At 36.4% G+C, this 16,873-nt stretch overlaps 1 protein-coding gene across 3 annotated transcripts in view; it reads left to right on the forward strand.

Moving 5' to 3' along the window:
- Positions 1-15,258, forward strand: part of Mlf (myeloid leukemia factor) — a 185,822-nt gene extending 170,564 nt beyond the window's left edge. For 2 of the 3 annotated variants that reach the window (XM_067136405.2, XM_067136407.2), the window contains one exon: positions 10,931-15,258. In XM_067136405.2, coding sequence (XP_066992506.1) covers positions 10,931-11,063 — 133 coding nt within the window. In that variant the 3' untranslated portion in view covers positions 11,064-15,258. The remainder of the gene's footprint in view (positions 1-10,930) is intronic. The other variant, XM_067136408.2, reaches the window with a different exon arrangement.
- Positions 15,259-16,873: the final 1,615 nt, after the last annotated feature.

Below are 16,873 nucleotides of genomic sequence, written 5' to 3' on the forward strand. Positions count from 1 at the left end.
TTTCTATGCATAGGACCATCTGAACTTGACCAAACAAGTTTTGTGAAACTTTAAGTGTGATTTTTTTACGTTAAACTTGGATAAGGTGACTGCCGGCGCCATGTGAAATCCAATAAACCGTGATTAAGGGCCATCAAAAGGCAATGCAAGACTAGCCTTGTTTTTACTACAAAATGTGGCTTTAATTGTGATATATGGGCTGAATGTTATTTCACACAGTTTTTGGTTGATCACAATCTTCTCTTACCTGCAGCAGACCATGCTAAATCATTAAAGGCAATGTTTCCTGACTCTGAAATTGCTAAATAGTTTGTTAGTGGCAGAGCCAAGAAACTGCAAAAGTGAGAACCATGTCTTAGTAAACAGTATCCAAAATAGTCAGGTTCAAAATGCATCATACTCATTGTCTACTGATGGTAGTAAAGATAATGACTACAAATTGTATCCGTTGGTGTTACTCTACTGTTTGCTGTATAATTCCATCAGTAGAAAGTGTATCCGAACCAAATTCGCGAACATAGCCATGTAATTTACCACGCAACGGTGAAAATTTCGGCATGATAAATAAGTCGGCGCGAACACCAGAGTTGCCTTTAATAAGCTCAACAGTAGACTAACAGCGTCTTTTATGTTTGACCTGTTAGATCAGAAGTGATTTCCTCCCTTCCTCTGCATTATCTTATTTCGAAATCGGGGATACCAGGTAATTACGCATTGTCACAGCAAAAGGGGTGTGAGGAAGGAGAAGAGGCGTACTTCCCTCATCCTGTCTCTTTCCTGGTATTCGTTATGCTTATTCCTTTCACTAATGAAGGTTCTGCTATTTACGGAGGTTAAATGAATGGGTTGAGAAAATAAGCTTTTGAATGCCTGAAAACAAACGATTTACAGGGAACAATATTCTAAATAGATATTTGTGACGGCAATATGTAATTTAATTTGTGCAACCTTTTTTGTCTTCAATGTATGGGAATTCATTATGTGCTTTTTAAAATGTGTAAATGGCAGGAAAAAATGCATAACAAAAAAGGCAAAAAAGACTTTAAATCTTAAAATGGGCAACGGAAGCCAAAAAAAGCAAAATAAAAATTGTCTCTACACTTCCTAAATGCACGAAAACATATTTCTCTGATTCTTCAATATATCCAGTCAGATAAAAAAGGCATTTTGCCTAACTTCCGGGCTCTAGTCATTACATTTAATTACATGTAACAAGCTTTAACAGCTTCACTTCTAATAATAATCCCATGTTGACTATATATCCAATAGAGGATATTTAAGATAAACTTAAATATTATAAACAAGTGGCCCGCCTATTCAATACAATTTATAATTTATTATATTAGTATGTTTTGTCCCCTAAGGGACATCAGCTATAATAAATTAACATTAATATATCAGAATTCAAAATAGATATTAAAATTGGCAAGACATATTTAAAAAATATATTGATGTATGGTATGACATTTAAAATACAATTTTATCAAATTTTGTTAAAGTGATAAGTCATATGATCGATAAAAGTTGAATTGTCCATTAAACTCTTGAAAATATTCTTGGGAATAACAGTTGTGCTTTATAAATTCTTAAATGATCACTGTTGTGAATAGCACTCTTGATTTTAAGTATTTCTTGATGAAAGATTGTTAGGTCTTTGATATGCATTCCTTAAATAGTATATGCATTGAAGCGAGTCGTTCTCTGCACATCGGGGCCAATAATAAGGAACGCCGTGGAAGAGAGTTGACAACTCCCTGGTAGTCCTCTGGACGCAGCTGACACCAAATCGTTTGCAGAGCGGCCGCCAATGCTGGTCTGTTCGTGGGTACAGGATTCATGGCACGGAGCCTGCGTTCCAGGACATCCTAGATATGCTTGATAGGGTTCATATCGGAGCTCCTGGGTGGCCATGGTGGTCGTTGGACCTCCACTGCATGTTCCTGGAACCATTCCCGGGCGACGTGGGAGCGATGTGGTGCCGCGTTATCATCTTGAAACACAGCAGAACCATCTGGACGGTGGAAGGCCAAAATGGGCGGAGTTGGTCTCCGAGCAGCTCAACATACCACGTACCATTCAAAGTCTCTTCCTGAACAACTAGGGGGCCCAAACCATAAGAGATACCAGCGCCCTGGACCACACCTTCGAGGCAGGCAGGATCCATCGCTTCATGTGGTCTGCACCATATATGGTGCCTCCCATCGGCATGGTGCAGTTGAAATCGTGATCCGTCCGACCATATCACGTTATGTCATTATGCCAATGTTCCAGTATCCATCCCTGGTGACTGGCGACAAATGCGCGTCGTCGTGTCGATGATGTTTGGTTAACAGAGGCGCCCGCTCCCATATCCCATAGAACCCATGTTCCTATGGATTATCTTCTGGGAGACATGTCTAGCATGGCCTGTGTTGAATTGAGCCGTAATTTGTTGCACAGTTGCCTGTCTGTTACTATTGACAATCCGTCTCAGATGTCGCCGGTCACGGTCATTGAGGGTGGCTGGACGGCCGGTTGTTCGTCTGTTGTGGACGGTGACGCCTGCATTCAACCATTCACGATACACCCTGGACACGGTTGATCGTGTGAAGCCGAATTCCCGCACCACTTCCGAAATCGCACTTCCCAACCGTCGGTCACTGACCACCATACCCCGTTCAAACAGTGTCAACTCACGATGATGTTCCATGTTACACCTGTCACATGTGTCTTGCCAACTTTAATAATATCTATTTTGTATTCATATATATTAATGTTAATTTATTATAGCTGATGTTGTCCCTTAGGGGACGAAACATGTACTGATAGAATAAATTAATTGTATTGAATAGGCGGACCACTTGTTTATAATATTTATCGTAAATATTCTCTATTGTATTAAATTTAATCTCATTTCGTACCATGAGGGGCTGATGACCTAGATGTTAGGCCGCTTTAAACAAGCATCACCACCACCACCTATTCGTCACGTGTATTTATCTCGGTTATTCGGTTACACGAATTTCTCGAGTTTTTTAAGCAAAAGTTTCCTCCCATGAAGCAAAAAATACTCTTAACTCGAATTTTTACGTTTACTATGCAATACAGCATTTGTGGTTCGTGAGGAAGAATTAAGAAGTAATGGAAGGGTTACAGTGATGCTGGGAGCTTAATGTGACAGGAACCAAAAACCTAAAATTTCCAGTGATCGGAAAATCAGCAAAGCCTGTTTCTCAGGTGTGAATTCACCACCAGTCACGTACGAAAGTAATCCCGGAAGTAGTGGGCGACAAGCTCCATTTACAAATCTTGGCTGTGTGGTGTTGACGAGAAGTTTAAACATCCCTTTCGTAGACAACTGCCCTGCTCATCCCAGGATGCTCATTCAGGAGTTAGACAGTGCGCGTGGGTATCTTGCCACCAAACTTGGCATCCAAACTACAGCCTATGGACCAAGGGGTGATTAAAAACTTGAAGAATTTCCATAGGAAGAGCGCTGTTCCGAGAATTCTGAGAGGAATTTAATCACACGAGTCACTAACAAACATTAATTTAACTAGTCGATAACAATGCTGAGTAAATTGTGGGCTGTTGTGAAGCAGAACACACTTAAACTGATTCTGCAAAGAATTTTTGAAAGGTGACTTAGGAGCTTCAGAGCACGAAGAGGGGGAAGTCACTGCTATTCCTGAAGGATGGGTGGAGTATCAGCAGGTTGTTAACTGTGAAGCTGTTTTTGAGGCTTACATAAATGTATACTCTTAACGTTAAGAGTGGTTGAACCCCCTATGGATACTGCCAACACTGTTGAAGAATTATTATTGGAGTTGCCTTCTACTGTACAGTCATCAGACCAGGCATTAAGTGCAGTACAGTAGAATTCCATTAGTCCGTCATCCAACAGTCCGGAACGCCCGATGGTCCGGCACCATTCCAGGACTTTTTACATATTATTATCTCTTAATAACGATCTCTCGTGAACAATTTGATGCATTATTTGTCAAAACCAATCGAAGTGTATTTATTATTATTTCAAAGTTAATAGTGCAAATGTATCTGATACAATCCATTTGTTATGCATTGACTTAAATATCTCTACATTATCTCTGGAAATATTCAGCCTAGAAGGCTGTGTGCTATACTGAGTACTGGAAAGCCAACCATATGATAAAAAAAAAAAAACAGATTTCAAAAATTGTATGTATGGGCCACGTTCAAAAACAGATGGGAACGTGCCTTCAAACATAGAAGCGGACAGAAGGAAAAGAGAATTTATAGATGGAAAGACTCTAAATGTTAAAGGAAGACTTGCAGATAAAAACATCGATGAACTCCGGCATTATTATGGAATGGCAATAAGAAACACCACATTTGAAAATGATTCTGCTGATCAACATTTTACTGCAAAACGCCGTGTTACAGCTGTTTTCGCTGTACGCCTTAACCTTTATTATAGTCCGGCATTTTCGGTAATCTGACACCGGGCCGGTCCCGAACGTGCCGGACTATCGGACTTCTACTGTAACTATTCTTTGATTGTACATACAGAGTTAATCGAATGTGTAGCACGTGGTGAGCGCGTACACATAACAATAATAATAATAATAATAATAATAAAGAAATGATGAAATTATGAAAATAGAAAAATAGAAAAATATGAAATTAAAACCAAATTAACACCATGTTCACATTGCGACAACTTTAACTTACAGGTCTAACAAACAACTACAGAAGGATGTGGAAACCTGGAAGGAACCCTAACAAGGCCATAGGGACGTATGGCGTTGTGGGAGAAAACGATGCATGTGGCAAACACCCTTAAAACAATCTAATTAACAAAATACAAATGAAATAAAACAAATGGCAAAACAAGCACATTTAAAACAAGGGATTAAATAAATTTATGAAACATAAACAGTAATCATCCGGCGATATGGATTAAAGTTAAGTATATAAATTTCATTATTCGTCCGTATTGAACCAAGATTACAATTTATTAAAATGCGTATCCACCTTATTCAGTACCAAAAATGTTAAGATGAAATTACAGCATGTATATTTATTTTATCAGGACTAGTTTTGATGCTTTATATTGCGTCATCATCAGCTGATATACACTGGAAACATTGGCAAACATATATAAGTTTATCTACGTCACACACATCATAAAAACTATGATAAAGATTTAAAAACCATATTATAATTATACTATTTCAGAGTCCATATTGTCAAAGACTTGCAATTATTAAACTTTGGATTGCTAAAATCTGATACAATTTGGTTTAAATAATCATTAAAATTAACAAAACTAATAATAAAATCATGATCTTCTTAAAAACATTCACTCTGACGTTTTTAAAAAAAATGTTTTTGTAGAACCATATTAAAACCATTCAATAAAGTCCTCAGGCTATTGCCATGTAGTGAACATAATGTCACAGAATAAAGTTAAACAATCTTCTTAAATGACATTGACACTGTTTGACACTTCAAAATCTTTTAAAACCATATTCAAATTATTCTATGAAATCTTCAAAATGTTGAAATGTGGCGATCGTGAAAAGAGGCGGACTCAGAAGCCGGTGCTATATGAAGTTACCAATTATTTCATTCTCAGTTCAATGCGGACCTGAAATATGAATATATTAACCTTCACTTTAACTGAAAAAGTGTGAAACTTTACGTCTTATAGCGAAAGTGTTGGAGATACAAAGGCTACTCTTGATTTACTAACAATATTGACCCTCAGATTAAGTTCATGTTGGAGTCAGAAAGTAAAAAAATCAGTTAATTTCCTCGACCTAAAAATCAACAGATCGGGTTCTGCTTTTGAGTATAGTGTTTTTAGAAAGCCTACACAAACGGCAGTCACTATTAGACAGGACTCGGAACATCCACAGAGTCAAAAAAGATCTATATATAACAGTTTAGTAGAACGGGCCTTTAAGATTCCTATGACAAAAGATTATTTGAAAAAAGAACTCAATATAATACGTTCAATAGCTAAGGCTAATGGTTTTAGCGAAGGGTTTATTGAACGTATTATTAACAGGTTTAAATTCCTATTGCAAACCGCTTTGGTCAAGGACAAACCCAATCATAAGACATTTGCAACTTTTACTTATAACAAATATATTTATAAGTTTACTAATATTTTCAAAAAACATAACATGGAAATTTCATTTCGCACTGATAATAATACTATAGTATTGCACAATGCAACTTCGGTTAATAGGTCGAAGGCATAGATATCAAGGATAATTAAATAAAAAACCACCTATTCAATACTTTCCACGTTTAATGTGGTTATTATCTACATGATTTTATGTAGACTCATTTGGTCAGGTACATGTTTCACCCATTATTTTGGGCATCTTCAGCCTGTAAACAACCTTTAGGACAAGGTTTGGGACCTTTTTAACTAATATAAACATACTAATATATACACTATATACAACATATACATTATATACAATATATACAAACATAAGTCAATGCAGTAAAGTTTTTTGGTCCTAATCTATTTAATATGGAAAATGTCCAAAACTAAAATGGATCTTTTCGGTGAAGAGGATTGCAAATCGGGGTTTATGTGACCCCTATATCATATTAAGTACTTGACGTATCGTGTCTGGTGACAGGATGTGTCGTCAACAATAAGTGGAGATTTGAACTGATTGTAGGTTGGTCAAGATTGAAAATATAAATTTAAATTGAATGTGTTTTAACTTGGCAGTTCTGGTTAACTTAAAATGTTCAAAACTAAAAATAAAATGAAACGGATCTTCTTTTTTCTTCTTGAGAAGGGGTGATATTAAAACTGGAGCTTGTTTGACCCACGATTTTCATTTTCATGTTCTTGACGTAACTAATATTTAAATGTGTTGTCGTGTACAAGTGGAGATTCAAAAGCCGATTGTTGTAGGTAGACTGGTCAAAAACGTTGTGAATGAAACTCTTAGCGTCTTGACTTTGGGTCTCATGTAACGTCAAGGAATTGACAAGAGTACAATATTTAGCTGTTTCATAGTTTTAGGCTGCTGCTTAATTGGGAAGAGACATCCTAGACACTTGATACAGTCTTGTGTGAAAATTGTTCCCGTTGATGTGTTGCTTGGTCTTTGGGAGGGATCTTAAGAATATCTGTAATGAAGTAGAAAATAATTTTGAATTAAAAATTTTTTGAGCACGCGTTGCGATAAAATGTATTAAATTAACACCTCTTAACTGTAAAATGACTTACTTGTTCAGTTAATACTAGATGGATCTGTCTGTTCCGGCAGCGCCTGTCTTGTCACCATTTCTACTCCTGGTGTTGTAATGGTGCGGTAATGGAGGGGCGGGGCATGGAGGGAGAGTGGGGGTAGGCTGGTCTATGGGCGTGTGTGCTGTTGCTGGAGGGGAGTTTCTAGAAGCAATATGGGCGGGTTTAACTTTTGGCATGATGGATGAAGCATTTGAGTGTGGAGATTTAAATAAATGAGGGATTTTGTTTTGATCTGAATTCACGATATTAATTAATCTAGCTGTTAATTCGTACAAAGGATTTTTAATTTCATTGACGTCGTTGAGATTTTTATGTTTATTGTAGGTTTGGTCTAAAAAGATGTGTAGGTTTTCCAGTTCATTCATTAATTTCCCTTTACCTATGCTTCTAATGATGGTAAGATCTTTCTCTATGGATGTAAAGTGATGGCCCGTTTCTCTCATATGTTGGCTCATCGCTGAGTACTTATTGTGTTTTTGAGCGTTATAATGTTCCAGATATCTCGTGTTAAAGCTGCGGCCAGTCTGTCCGATATAAGAAAAACCACATTGTGTACATGTTAGTTTATATATGCCGGACCTTGAATAATGGTTGCTATTGTGATTGACCTTGTTGTGGTTAAAAAACATGTTTCGATTAGTGTTAACTGTCCTGAAGGCTATATTGATATTGTGCTTCTTTAAAGTATTTGCGATCTGATGGACGGCTGGGTTGTTATATGTAAATGTGGCGAAACTGGTTTTTTTAGGTTTTTCTGGGATGAGGTTAGTGGACAATTTAATTTTGATTTTATTAATCAAACGGTTGACCATATCTATTTTAAACCCGTTCAGTTGAGCAAGATTCCTTATGTACTTCAGTTCAATTTTTAAATTGTTGGGAGAAAGAGGAATTTTTAAAGCTCCATAAATTAAATTATAGAAAGAGGCTTGTTTTTGGGACTTGGGGTGTATGGATGAATTCATAATAGTTAAGGGAGAGTGTGTAGGTTTCCTGTATATTCGAAAATCGAAGGTATTATGTCCGCGTGTAATAGTTAAGTCCAAAAAGTTTAATGAGTTCCTAACCTCATCCTCTTTAGTAAACTTAACATTGGGGTCAATTTTGTTTAGGGACTCCAAGATCTCGTCACTATTAGTGACATTTTTGTCGAAAATTATGAAGGTATCGTCTACAAATCTCAGCCATAAACATACTTGTAATAGGTCGAACCCGTATACCAAACCGGGAGTATACAGATTTAAATGCAATGACTGTGATAGTACATATCTAGGCCAAACAGGACGTAGTTTTAAAATTAGATACACAGAACACATCAATGCAATAAAATATAACAGATTTTCAGCGGTAGGCCAGCATGTACATGATCTAAGACATAAATTCACTTCTATTGAACAAGACATCGAAATTTTGGAGAGCTTAGGGTAAGGTAATTTGCTGGATGTTACGGAGGGCTGTTATATACATTTAGATCAGTATTTTAATCCAAATTTTAATTTAAAATGAAATTTCCGAAAATCCAAATATTCTTTTTGATTTTCTTATTGAGTCTTTTTAAAATATACATATACCGGACAATAAGACAGTTTTTCATATTATGCGCAGTAGCTTTACATACTGCCTTCTACGATCACGCCCTCCGGAGCTCGAACAGGTTGCCGCCCCTCAGTTGCTCCTCCCTCCTTCCCCTAGTTCCCCTTTTTGACCCAAAACCAACCTTGGACACTGGATTGCTGACACAAGGTTCACTTAGCTACACGGTGCTTTGCAAGGACAGCGATCTCACGAGGTGAGTCACATGTTATAAGACGTAAAGTTTCACACTTTTTCAGTTAAAGTGAACGTTAATATATTCATATTATTTCAGGTCCGCATTGATCTGAGAATGAAATAATTGGTAACTTCATAAAGCACCGGTTTCTGAGTCCGCCTCTTTTCACGATCGCCACATTTCAACATTTTGAAGATTTCATAGAATAATTTGAATATGGTTTTAAAAGATTTTGAAGTGTCAAACAGTGTCAATGTCATTTAAGAAGATTGTTTAACCTTATTCTGTGACATTATGTTCACTACATGGCAATAGCCTGAGGACTTTATTGAATGGTTTTAATATGGTTCTACAAAAACATTTTTTTTTAAACGTCAGAGTGAATGTTTTTAAGAATGATCGTGATTTTATTATTGGTTTTGTTTAATTTTAATGATTATTTAAACCAAATTGCATCAGATTTTAGCAATCCAAAGTTTAATAATTGCAAGTCTTGGACAATATGGACTCGGAAATAATATAATTATAATATGGTTTTTAAATTTTTATCATAGTTTTTATAATGTGTGTGACGTAGATAAACTTATATATGTTTGCCAATGTTTCCAGTGTATATCAGTTGATGATGACGCAATATAAAGCGTCGAAACTAGTCCTGATAAAATAAATATACATGTTGTAATTTCATCTTAACAACATTTTTGGTATTGAATAAGGTGGATACGAATTTTAATAAATTGTGATATGGATTAAACTTGAACATAGAAATTGACACTGCATGTCGGGAGGCAATCTCAAAAGAAAACAAATCTTTACACATGATTGGTAACATCGTTAATCAAGAAAAGGAAGTTAAATTTACATTTAGTTACAAATACTGAAAGGGGAAAAAAAAAAAAAAAAAAAAAAAAAGACTACTTGCCTCCAACAACAAAATTTGATGACTGCCCATCAAGGCACAGTCATTCAAAAACCCAAAATTGGTGATTGTGGAAGTCTAGGGGAAACTCCGATGCGCAAAACAAAATTACATTATTACCAAAAGTTGCATTTGATGAGAAAGGACGGAAATGCAAGAAAGAATATAAGTTGAGTGGAAAACGATAACATAGCGCTTACCTAGATAGACCGGGGACCCCCAGGCTGGGTAGACCCCGAGCGTGTGCGCTTGTTAGGTCGGTCCGATGGAAAATACCCAGAGCACACCTTGCACATACAAAGCGGGCGGAGGCCGGAAATGGACCGATCATGAAGTAACCAATAGGGACACAGAATTTCCCCAGATCTCCATATTCACCAATGGAAAAAGTCGTTGTTCCTACCAATCACAATTCACCAGATTTTCGCAGGGGAAGTTCGAGAACTTTTTGCTACGCAGTACTATTCCGTCATCAAGAAAGAGACATGTGTCCGACACGCCGCCTCACAAGTTATGTATCAAAATGAACATACTTTTATACAGTTTGCTTTCAATTTTTAAACACAATTACACAATATTACAAAATCCTTGCAAATCAACATCTTCATAGATTGAAATCTCTTCATAATTAATAGTTCATGTTTTCCTAACATATAATTTCTTCAAGTTACTTAAAAAATTACCAATTTCTTCTTTAGAGTCCATTTTCTACATAAGCCTACATATTAATAATAAGTAATATTAATTTTGTCCAATCCTAAATAATTTCTTTGATGGAAATAATTTTGCAGTTCAAAAGGTAAACTATAAATGAATACTTCACAAAACCAAATTACGTTTCTGATTATTCCAAGCCTTGGCTGTTCCACCACAGGTGACAGAATGTAAATGACGAAGTGTTTTCACAGCAATAAATTTTGAAAAGTATATGGAAGAAAAAGGAAGTCTGCATATAGGTTGACTTAATGTCTGTTTTGTATTAATTTTGTTTCAGTACTACTCAAGCAGACAGTCCAACAGCAAATACCAGTCCTCGACACCAAGAGAAATCCAGGAAGCGTGATCATGAACCAGGTTCCGAACGCATAAGCAAGGCACTGAAGCCATCCCATGAAACTAGCATGTAAACCTATTTTATTTTTTTGACATCTCTGTATTTAAATTTGCTCATGTTTTGTGTTGTACAAATGGTCGTTGTAGCTGATATTAGTGTGGGATGATGCCCATAATGAGGCAGCAGATTACAATGCTCAACTTGTTGCCCTTAGCATTATTAGTAGAATGTTCCTGTGTGAATGGTCATGTCTGAAAATGGAGAATGTTTTGAGCCTATAAAGGTTTCCTGGCTATAGTATTTAGAATATTTTCTGTATTTCTTTTGTTTTTATACAAATGGATGTGTTTTTTATTCATTCTAAATTAGTTAAAGAATGCAGTTTTAATTGTTCATTAGATGTGTTTTAGAGTATAGAGATTTTAAACCAAGATTTTTTTTATTTCTGCTGGAGAATTTCTGCATCTGTCATTTAGAACTAGCAGTGTATTGCTCCTTGATGTCCTGTGCACCTCTTCCTTTTTCATGTAGACAAAACTTGTGGTGTGGAATCCTCCATGTAAAGCTGATAATTTTGTCTTGTCTCTCAAAAACAATTGCCTGCACCAATCCCCCTGTCAATTAAAATAGACTACTTACTAAAGTCTTACTTTTGAAGTATGGCTGTGTATAACATTGCTCAGGAAAGGGTGGAGCCTGACAGCTTACCTCAAGAAGGAACCAAATGAATGTAGATAACGCTCATGGTCTGACATACAGTTTTCTGCATAAAATAGATCTGCAGAACACACACCAAAACTAAGATGTGGGTACACATGACTTCTTAGGCTACTGCTATTTAAAAATATTAGCATGCAGCTTTTGATTTTAGGTATAAACATTTCATTTTTGCATTTTGACATTTTCTCCACTTCAAGACCAGTGCTTACTCTTGATTGGACCAGTCATCTATGACGCTGCATGTGCAAATGATTTGTTTTCTCACTGCCACTTCACTGATTCTGGGCATAGACTTCACCGATTTTGTTATTTTAATATATTGAAGGCTCTGAACAAGAATACCCATGTGTGGAAGTATTTATTGTAGTTGATGTAATAGCCAGTAATTTGAAAGTCTGCTTGTTCTTTAACAGTGGGATATGATTACATTGTTAGTTATGACTGGGCAGTCATAAAGTGACTTCTGATAGGTGCAGGATTGTATAATTTGCCCATTAAGAAGAAAGTGTTAGAGCACTTGGGCTTAAATGTGTTTGAAATCTATGACTGCCCATGTAAAATACGTGTAAGTTAATGTATAATTTCTTGCTAAATATTTTCTTTTTGATACCTTTATCTTGCATTCAGAAGAGATAGGTGATTGGTGCTAAAGATCCTCTTGGGTTTTTGGAGTGCAACACTATGATTTTATAAATAAGCTTGGTCGACGTTTATTCGAATTATACACAGACCTATGCAGAAAGACGGAAAGTACATTGGTCTGTGGGACTGCTTCAATCAGTGCTACAGCAATCTGTAGTAATTAAATGCTTGAAAGTTTTGTTTAGTGACCCATCTTTGATTTGAATAATGCTTGCAAGTAGTAGTTCATAGCAATTAATCACCTATACTCTTCATAGATGGCTCATATTCTGGAACTGACACCATTTCTCTCATCACTAAGATGCTTCATAGAGATGTATGGATACTTGCCAATGGATCAGTTTCTAAATAATATCATCTGGGTACAGTGGTAGCAAAATTTTGATAGACATTGTTTTATACTTGAAATAATGTAATATTCATTTTGACCACTTTCTACTACAAACAACATGGATGACTGAGCCTTGTCATGCCAGTCGGCCTGTTTGGAGATTGATTGTAGTTTTATGGTAAACCTTTTCCCCTGTCTTTTGGTAAACATAGTTCTGCCAGGTCAGTTTAATGTGGAGTATTGGCCATTTTAATCTTCTAGTAAAGGACAGTTGAAGAAATACAAATATACTCTGGCTATTGTGTGTGGTTTATAAGGACTGTGATCAATATAAGACATTTCATTATAGTTAAGTTTGTAAAACTGGAGTTTGCATTGGCAGCTATCCTCATATTTTGAAATGTGATAAAGTAAATCTGTATGGTTAAAGTTGGCAAGTGTGGTACCTAGCATTAAGTAGTTGTTCTAGAGGGCTGTGGATTGTTTCATTGAGGTTGAGCAGTGTTGAACTTTTTCTTGTTTACATATACAGTAAGATGGAAAGTACATTGATCTATGGGACGGCTTCAATCAGTGCTACAGCAATCTGTAGTATTATCGGCACACTTTATCTGGATGCATTTACACCCTAGTGCTGAATCGGTCAACCTCGGCAATCTTCGAGATTCGTACTGGCAACCTTTGAAACACAAACTATAAATCGCTTAAGCATCGTTGTGCGACATCTGGCGTACACTTTATGTACTAGTACTGTTGTGGTTTACACAACAAAGCCAAACTATAAAATTCATGCTAGGAACAAGATTCGTATCAAGAAATGTTATATAATGTGTATGTGACACAGAGGTTGGCTTAAGATAATAATGGTTTAGAAACTTCATATCAATCGATCATATTCTCGATTCAATTCAGATTTCATTTTCATTCAGTTGGCAGCACTACCGGAACCGGGACAACTCCCTCCTTACTCCTCACCCCCATACACAAATGCATCCAGATAGTGTGTCAATAATACTCAACACTTGAAAGTTCTTTTTAGTGATCCAGAAACAAGGTGGAAAATAACTTGAACTAGTTTTTTTCTTTAATTATTTTGATCTCTTAATTTTACTTGTTCAGGTTATTCCAGTAAAAAAAAATAATCTGAAATTATTCTATACAAATAATTCCTTAATATGTAATTTCTCTCAAATATTAATTTAAAACAAAAGAGAATTTGGCATGTATATAATAAATAATAATAATAATTGGCTTCTTACCATGTATTACTGCTGCAGTATCTGTATCACGACCTAAGCCTCAGTTCATCAATAATTTCTTCAAGATTTGGACCCTGCTCTTGGTATCTTTCCCTTGCTGGTTAAAGAATCATTTGCCATCATTTTTGCATTTTGTTTATAGAAGAATGGTTGTAAACAATATTTGAAGTACAAACTTTTCATTCATTCATTTTCATTTGTGGAAAATTTCCTCCTTTTTAGATTTCCTCAAAAAACTTCGTAACATGCAGTAGTAATTGTCATAAAGCTATCAGTATAGAAAAATATAATTTTTAACAGAGGCTAAGTTGGAATAAATTGATGCCAATCCAGAAATTTGGTAATAGGTGGGGAAAGCACTGCCAGAGGATCCATGTTTTAATGAAACGGTGTTGGCCAATAAGTAATATTAATTCTGACATAGATTTTTCAGTATCTGACAGAAGTGGCTAATTTGCTTGTTCTGTTCTTATTTCTGTATAATAGACTACAGCTAAATCATTTAGTACAATGTTTAATGTCAGTTATAATTGTTGGTTTGTACTCCACTCTGCATGGATTTCCTTGGTATAACACTTACAGGGTCCTTTCGAAGGATGGTGTGTATTGTCCTCACACACTACAGGAACTGGGCTGAGCTCAGTGATAACTTACCATGTTGTATGAGTTTGGGTATAGAAACTTGATATTATCACAGTATGTTTTAAAGTAATATTTGTTTTTAATATTAATATTTTGGAGCACCTTTAGCAGTATTAATTTGGTGGAGAATGTAGGTTTTCTTTTGCTCAGAACCTGCATGCCAAGAAATCGGTATCTTGGGAGATGTGTGTTGTCGCAGGGGACTGGTGACATATTGTGACGATTATCTTGTATTTTTATCTGTATTAGTGCTTAACCTTCAGTGAACAAGTGACACTGCAAAGTCTGTTTTAGATTTCCATATATATTTTGTTAAAGAGGTTTTGGGCATCCTCGGCATGAAATCGAGTGTATTCTACAATGTAAACTCCTGTTTGTATTTAGCTTAGCTTCATCTTCAAAATAAATCAGAATACTGAATTACTTATACTGGAATTTATTTTGGCTATATATTCCCAAAATCATTTGTAAATTGTGTGTAATGCTTAATTTATAATGGATCATGTTTAATGTGAAATTACCCATCCATTTGTATCATGCATTGTTTGGTTTTATGTGCACATGTCCATTGCTGGCTCATAGTTTCCGAGCCTTTCCCTGTTATTTCCTCCTTCTCCCCCTATTACAAAGTTGTATTTCATTATATTAGCACAAAATAAATAATTTTTAAGATACTTTAGTTTTGATTTAATAGTCCTAGATCTGGAGGTGATTATATTGTTGACTAGGAATGCCATACATGAAACGAGTTGGCTCTGTGGTTTGGGCCACGTAACAAAGTACTTGCATTCAGCAAAGTGGATTCAAACCCCACTGTTGGCAGCTCTGAAGTTTTCATTGGTTTTTCCAACCACACACCACACCAGGCAAATGCTGGGAGCTTTACCTCAAAATTAAATTCAGTCATTGAAAGATTTGTCTGTATCGGTTCAGTGCAAAACTAGCAAAATAATAAAGCTATTCATACAAATTATACAAAATAGTGTTGATTATCCCCTAATCAATCCTCAATATTACATCCACTTATGAAATTAAGATGAAATTTTAGATAGACATGTTTTGACCTGGCATAGTGTCATCCTCGATAAAATATCTATCTTATCTTACTATATATAAAGATGGATGGATGGATGGATGGATGGATGGATGGATGGATGGATATGACACATCTCCTCTTAAACCACTGGAGCAGTTTCAATCAAATCACATTTTGAACACTTATTATTTGCTATCCGGAGACGAGCACTGTGGGGGTAAGCCACCTCTAGCCCCCTTAGGAGTGGGGGGGGTTAGGGGGGTCAGGTAAAAAAATTGAAAATAGTGTCGAATCCGTAGTTTTTGGGGTCGCTGAGGTATAGTGACACTTCCGATTTTTAAAAGTCAAATTTCTTCTCCCATTTGGGTGGGGGGCGAGGGGGACTGATACATAAAATTAAACGAAAATAGTGTCGAATACATAGTTTTCTGGGTCGCTGAGGTGAATTGTACACTTTGGATTTTTAGTATCAGGAGATAAACCACGTGGGGTAAGACAGCACAGGAACCTTTAGGGGCGGGGTTCTGAGGGCGGGTCAGATATACAAATTAACGAAAATAGTGTCGAATCTATACTTTTCCGGGTCGCTGGGATGAATAGTGACACTCCGGATTGTTAGTATCAGGAGACAAACCACGTGGGGGTAATACACCCCAAGAAACCTTAGGGGCAGGGGGGCAAGGGACTCAGATAAAAAAATCATCAAAAGTAGTGTTGAATCCATACTTTTCGTGGTCGCTGAGATGAATAGTCACACTCCGGAATTTTGTTAAGTCCAAGTTCAGCCCCCTTCATGGTAGGGGGCGATGGGATAGTGATATATGAAAATAATCGAAAAGAGTGTTGAATCCATAGTTGTCAGGGTCGCTGAGATGAATAGTGTGACTCCGGATATTTTATAAGTTCAAGTTCATTCCCCTTTCTGGTGGGGGGTGAGGGGGATTCAGATTTTAAAATAATCAAAAATAGTGTCGAAGCCATAGTTTTCTGGGTCGCTGAGATGAATAGTAACACTCCCAATTTTTAAAACTCAAAGTTTAACCCCCTTTAGGGGGAGGGGGAATGAGATATAATACTCATTGAATATACTGCCTAATCCATAGTTTTCCGGGTCGCTGAGATGAATAGTAACATTCCGGATTTTTAAAGTCCAGCTTCAGCCCCCTTTGGCATAGAGGGTGAAAAATGGTGAAAAATAAATTGCCAAAAAATGCCCCCCTTTGGCATAGAGGGTGAGAAAGTGTGAAAAAATA

Source organism: Anabrus simplex, chromosome 1 (assembly GCF_040414725.1).
Source record: "Anabrus simplex isolate iqAnaSimp1 chromosome 1, ASM4041472v1, whole genome shotgun sequence".
Classification (NCBI taxonomy): Eukaryota; Metazoa; Arthropoda; class Insecta; order Orthoptera; family Tettigoniidae; genus Anabrus; species Anabrus simplex.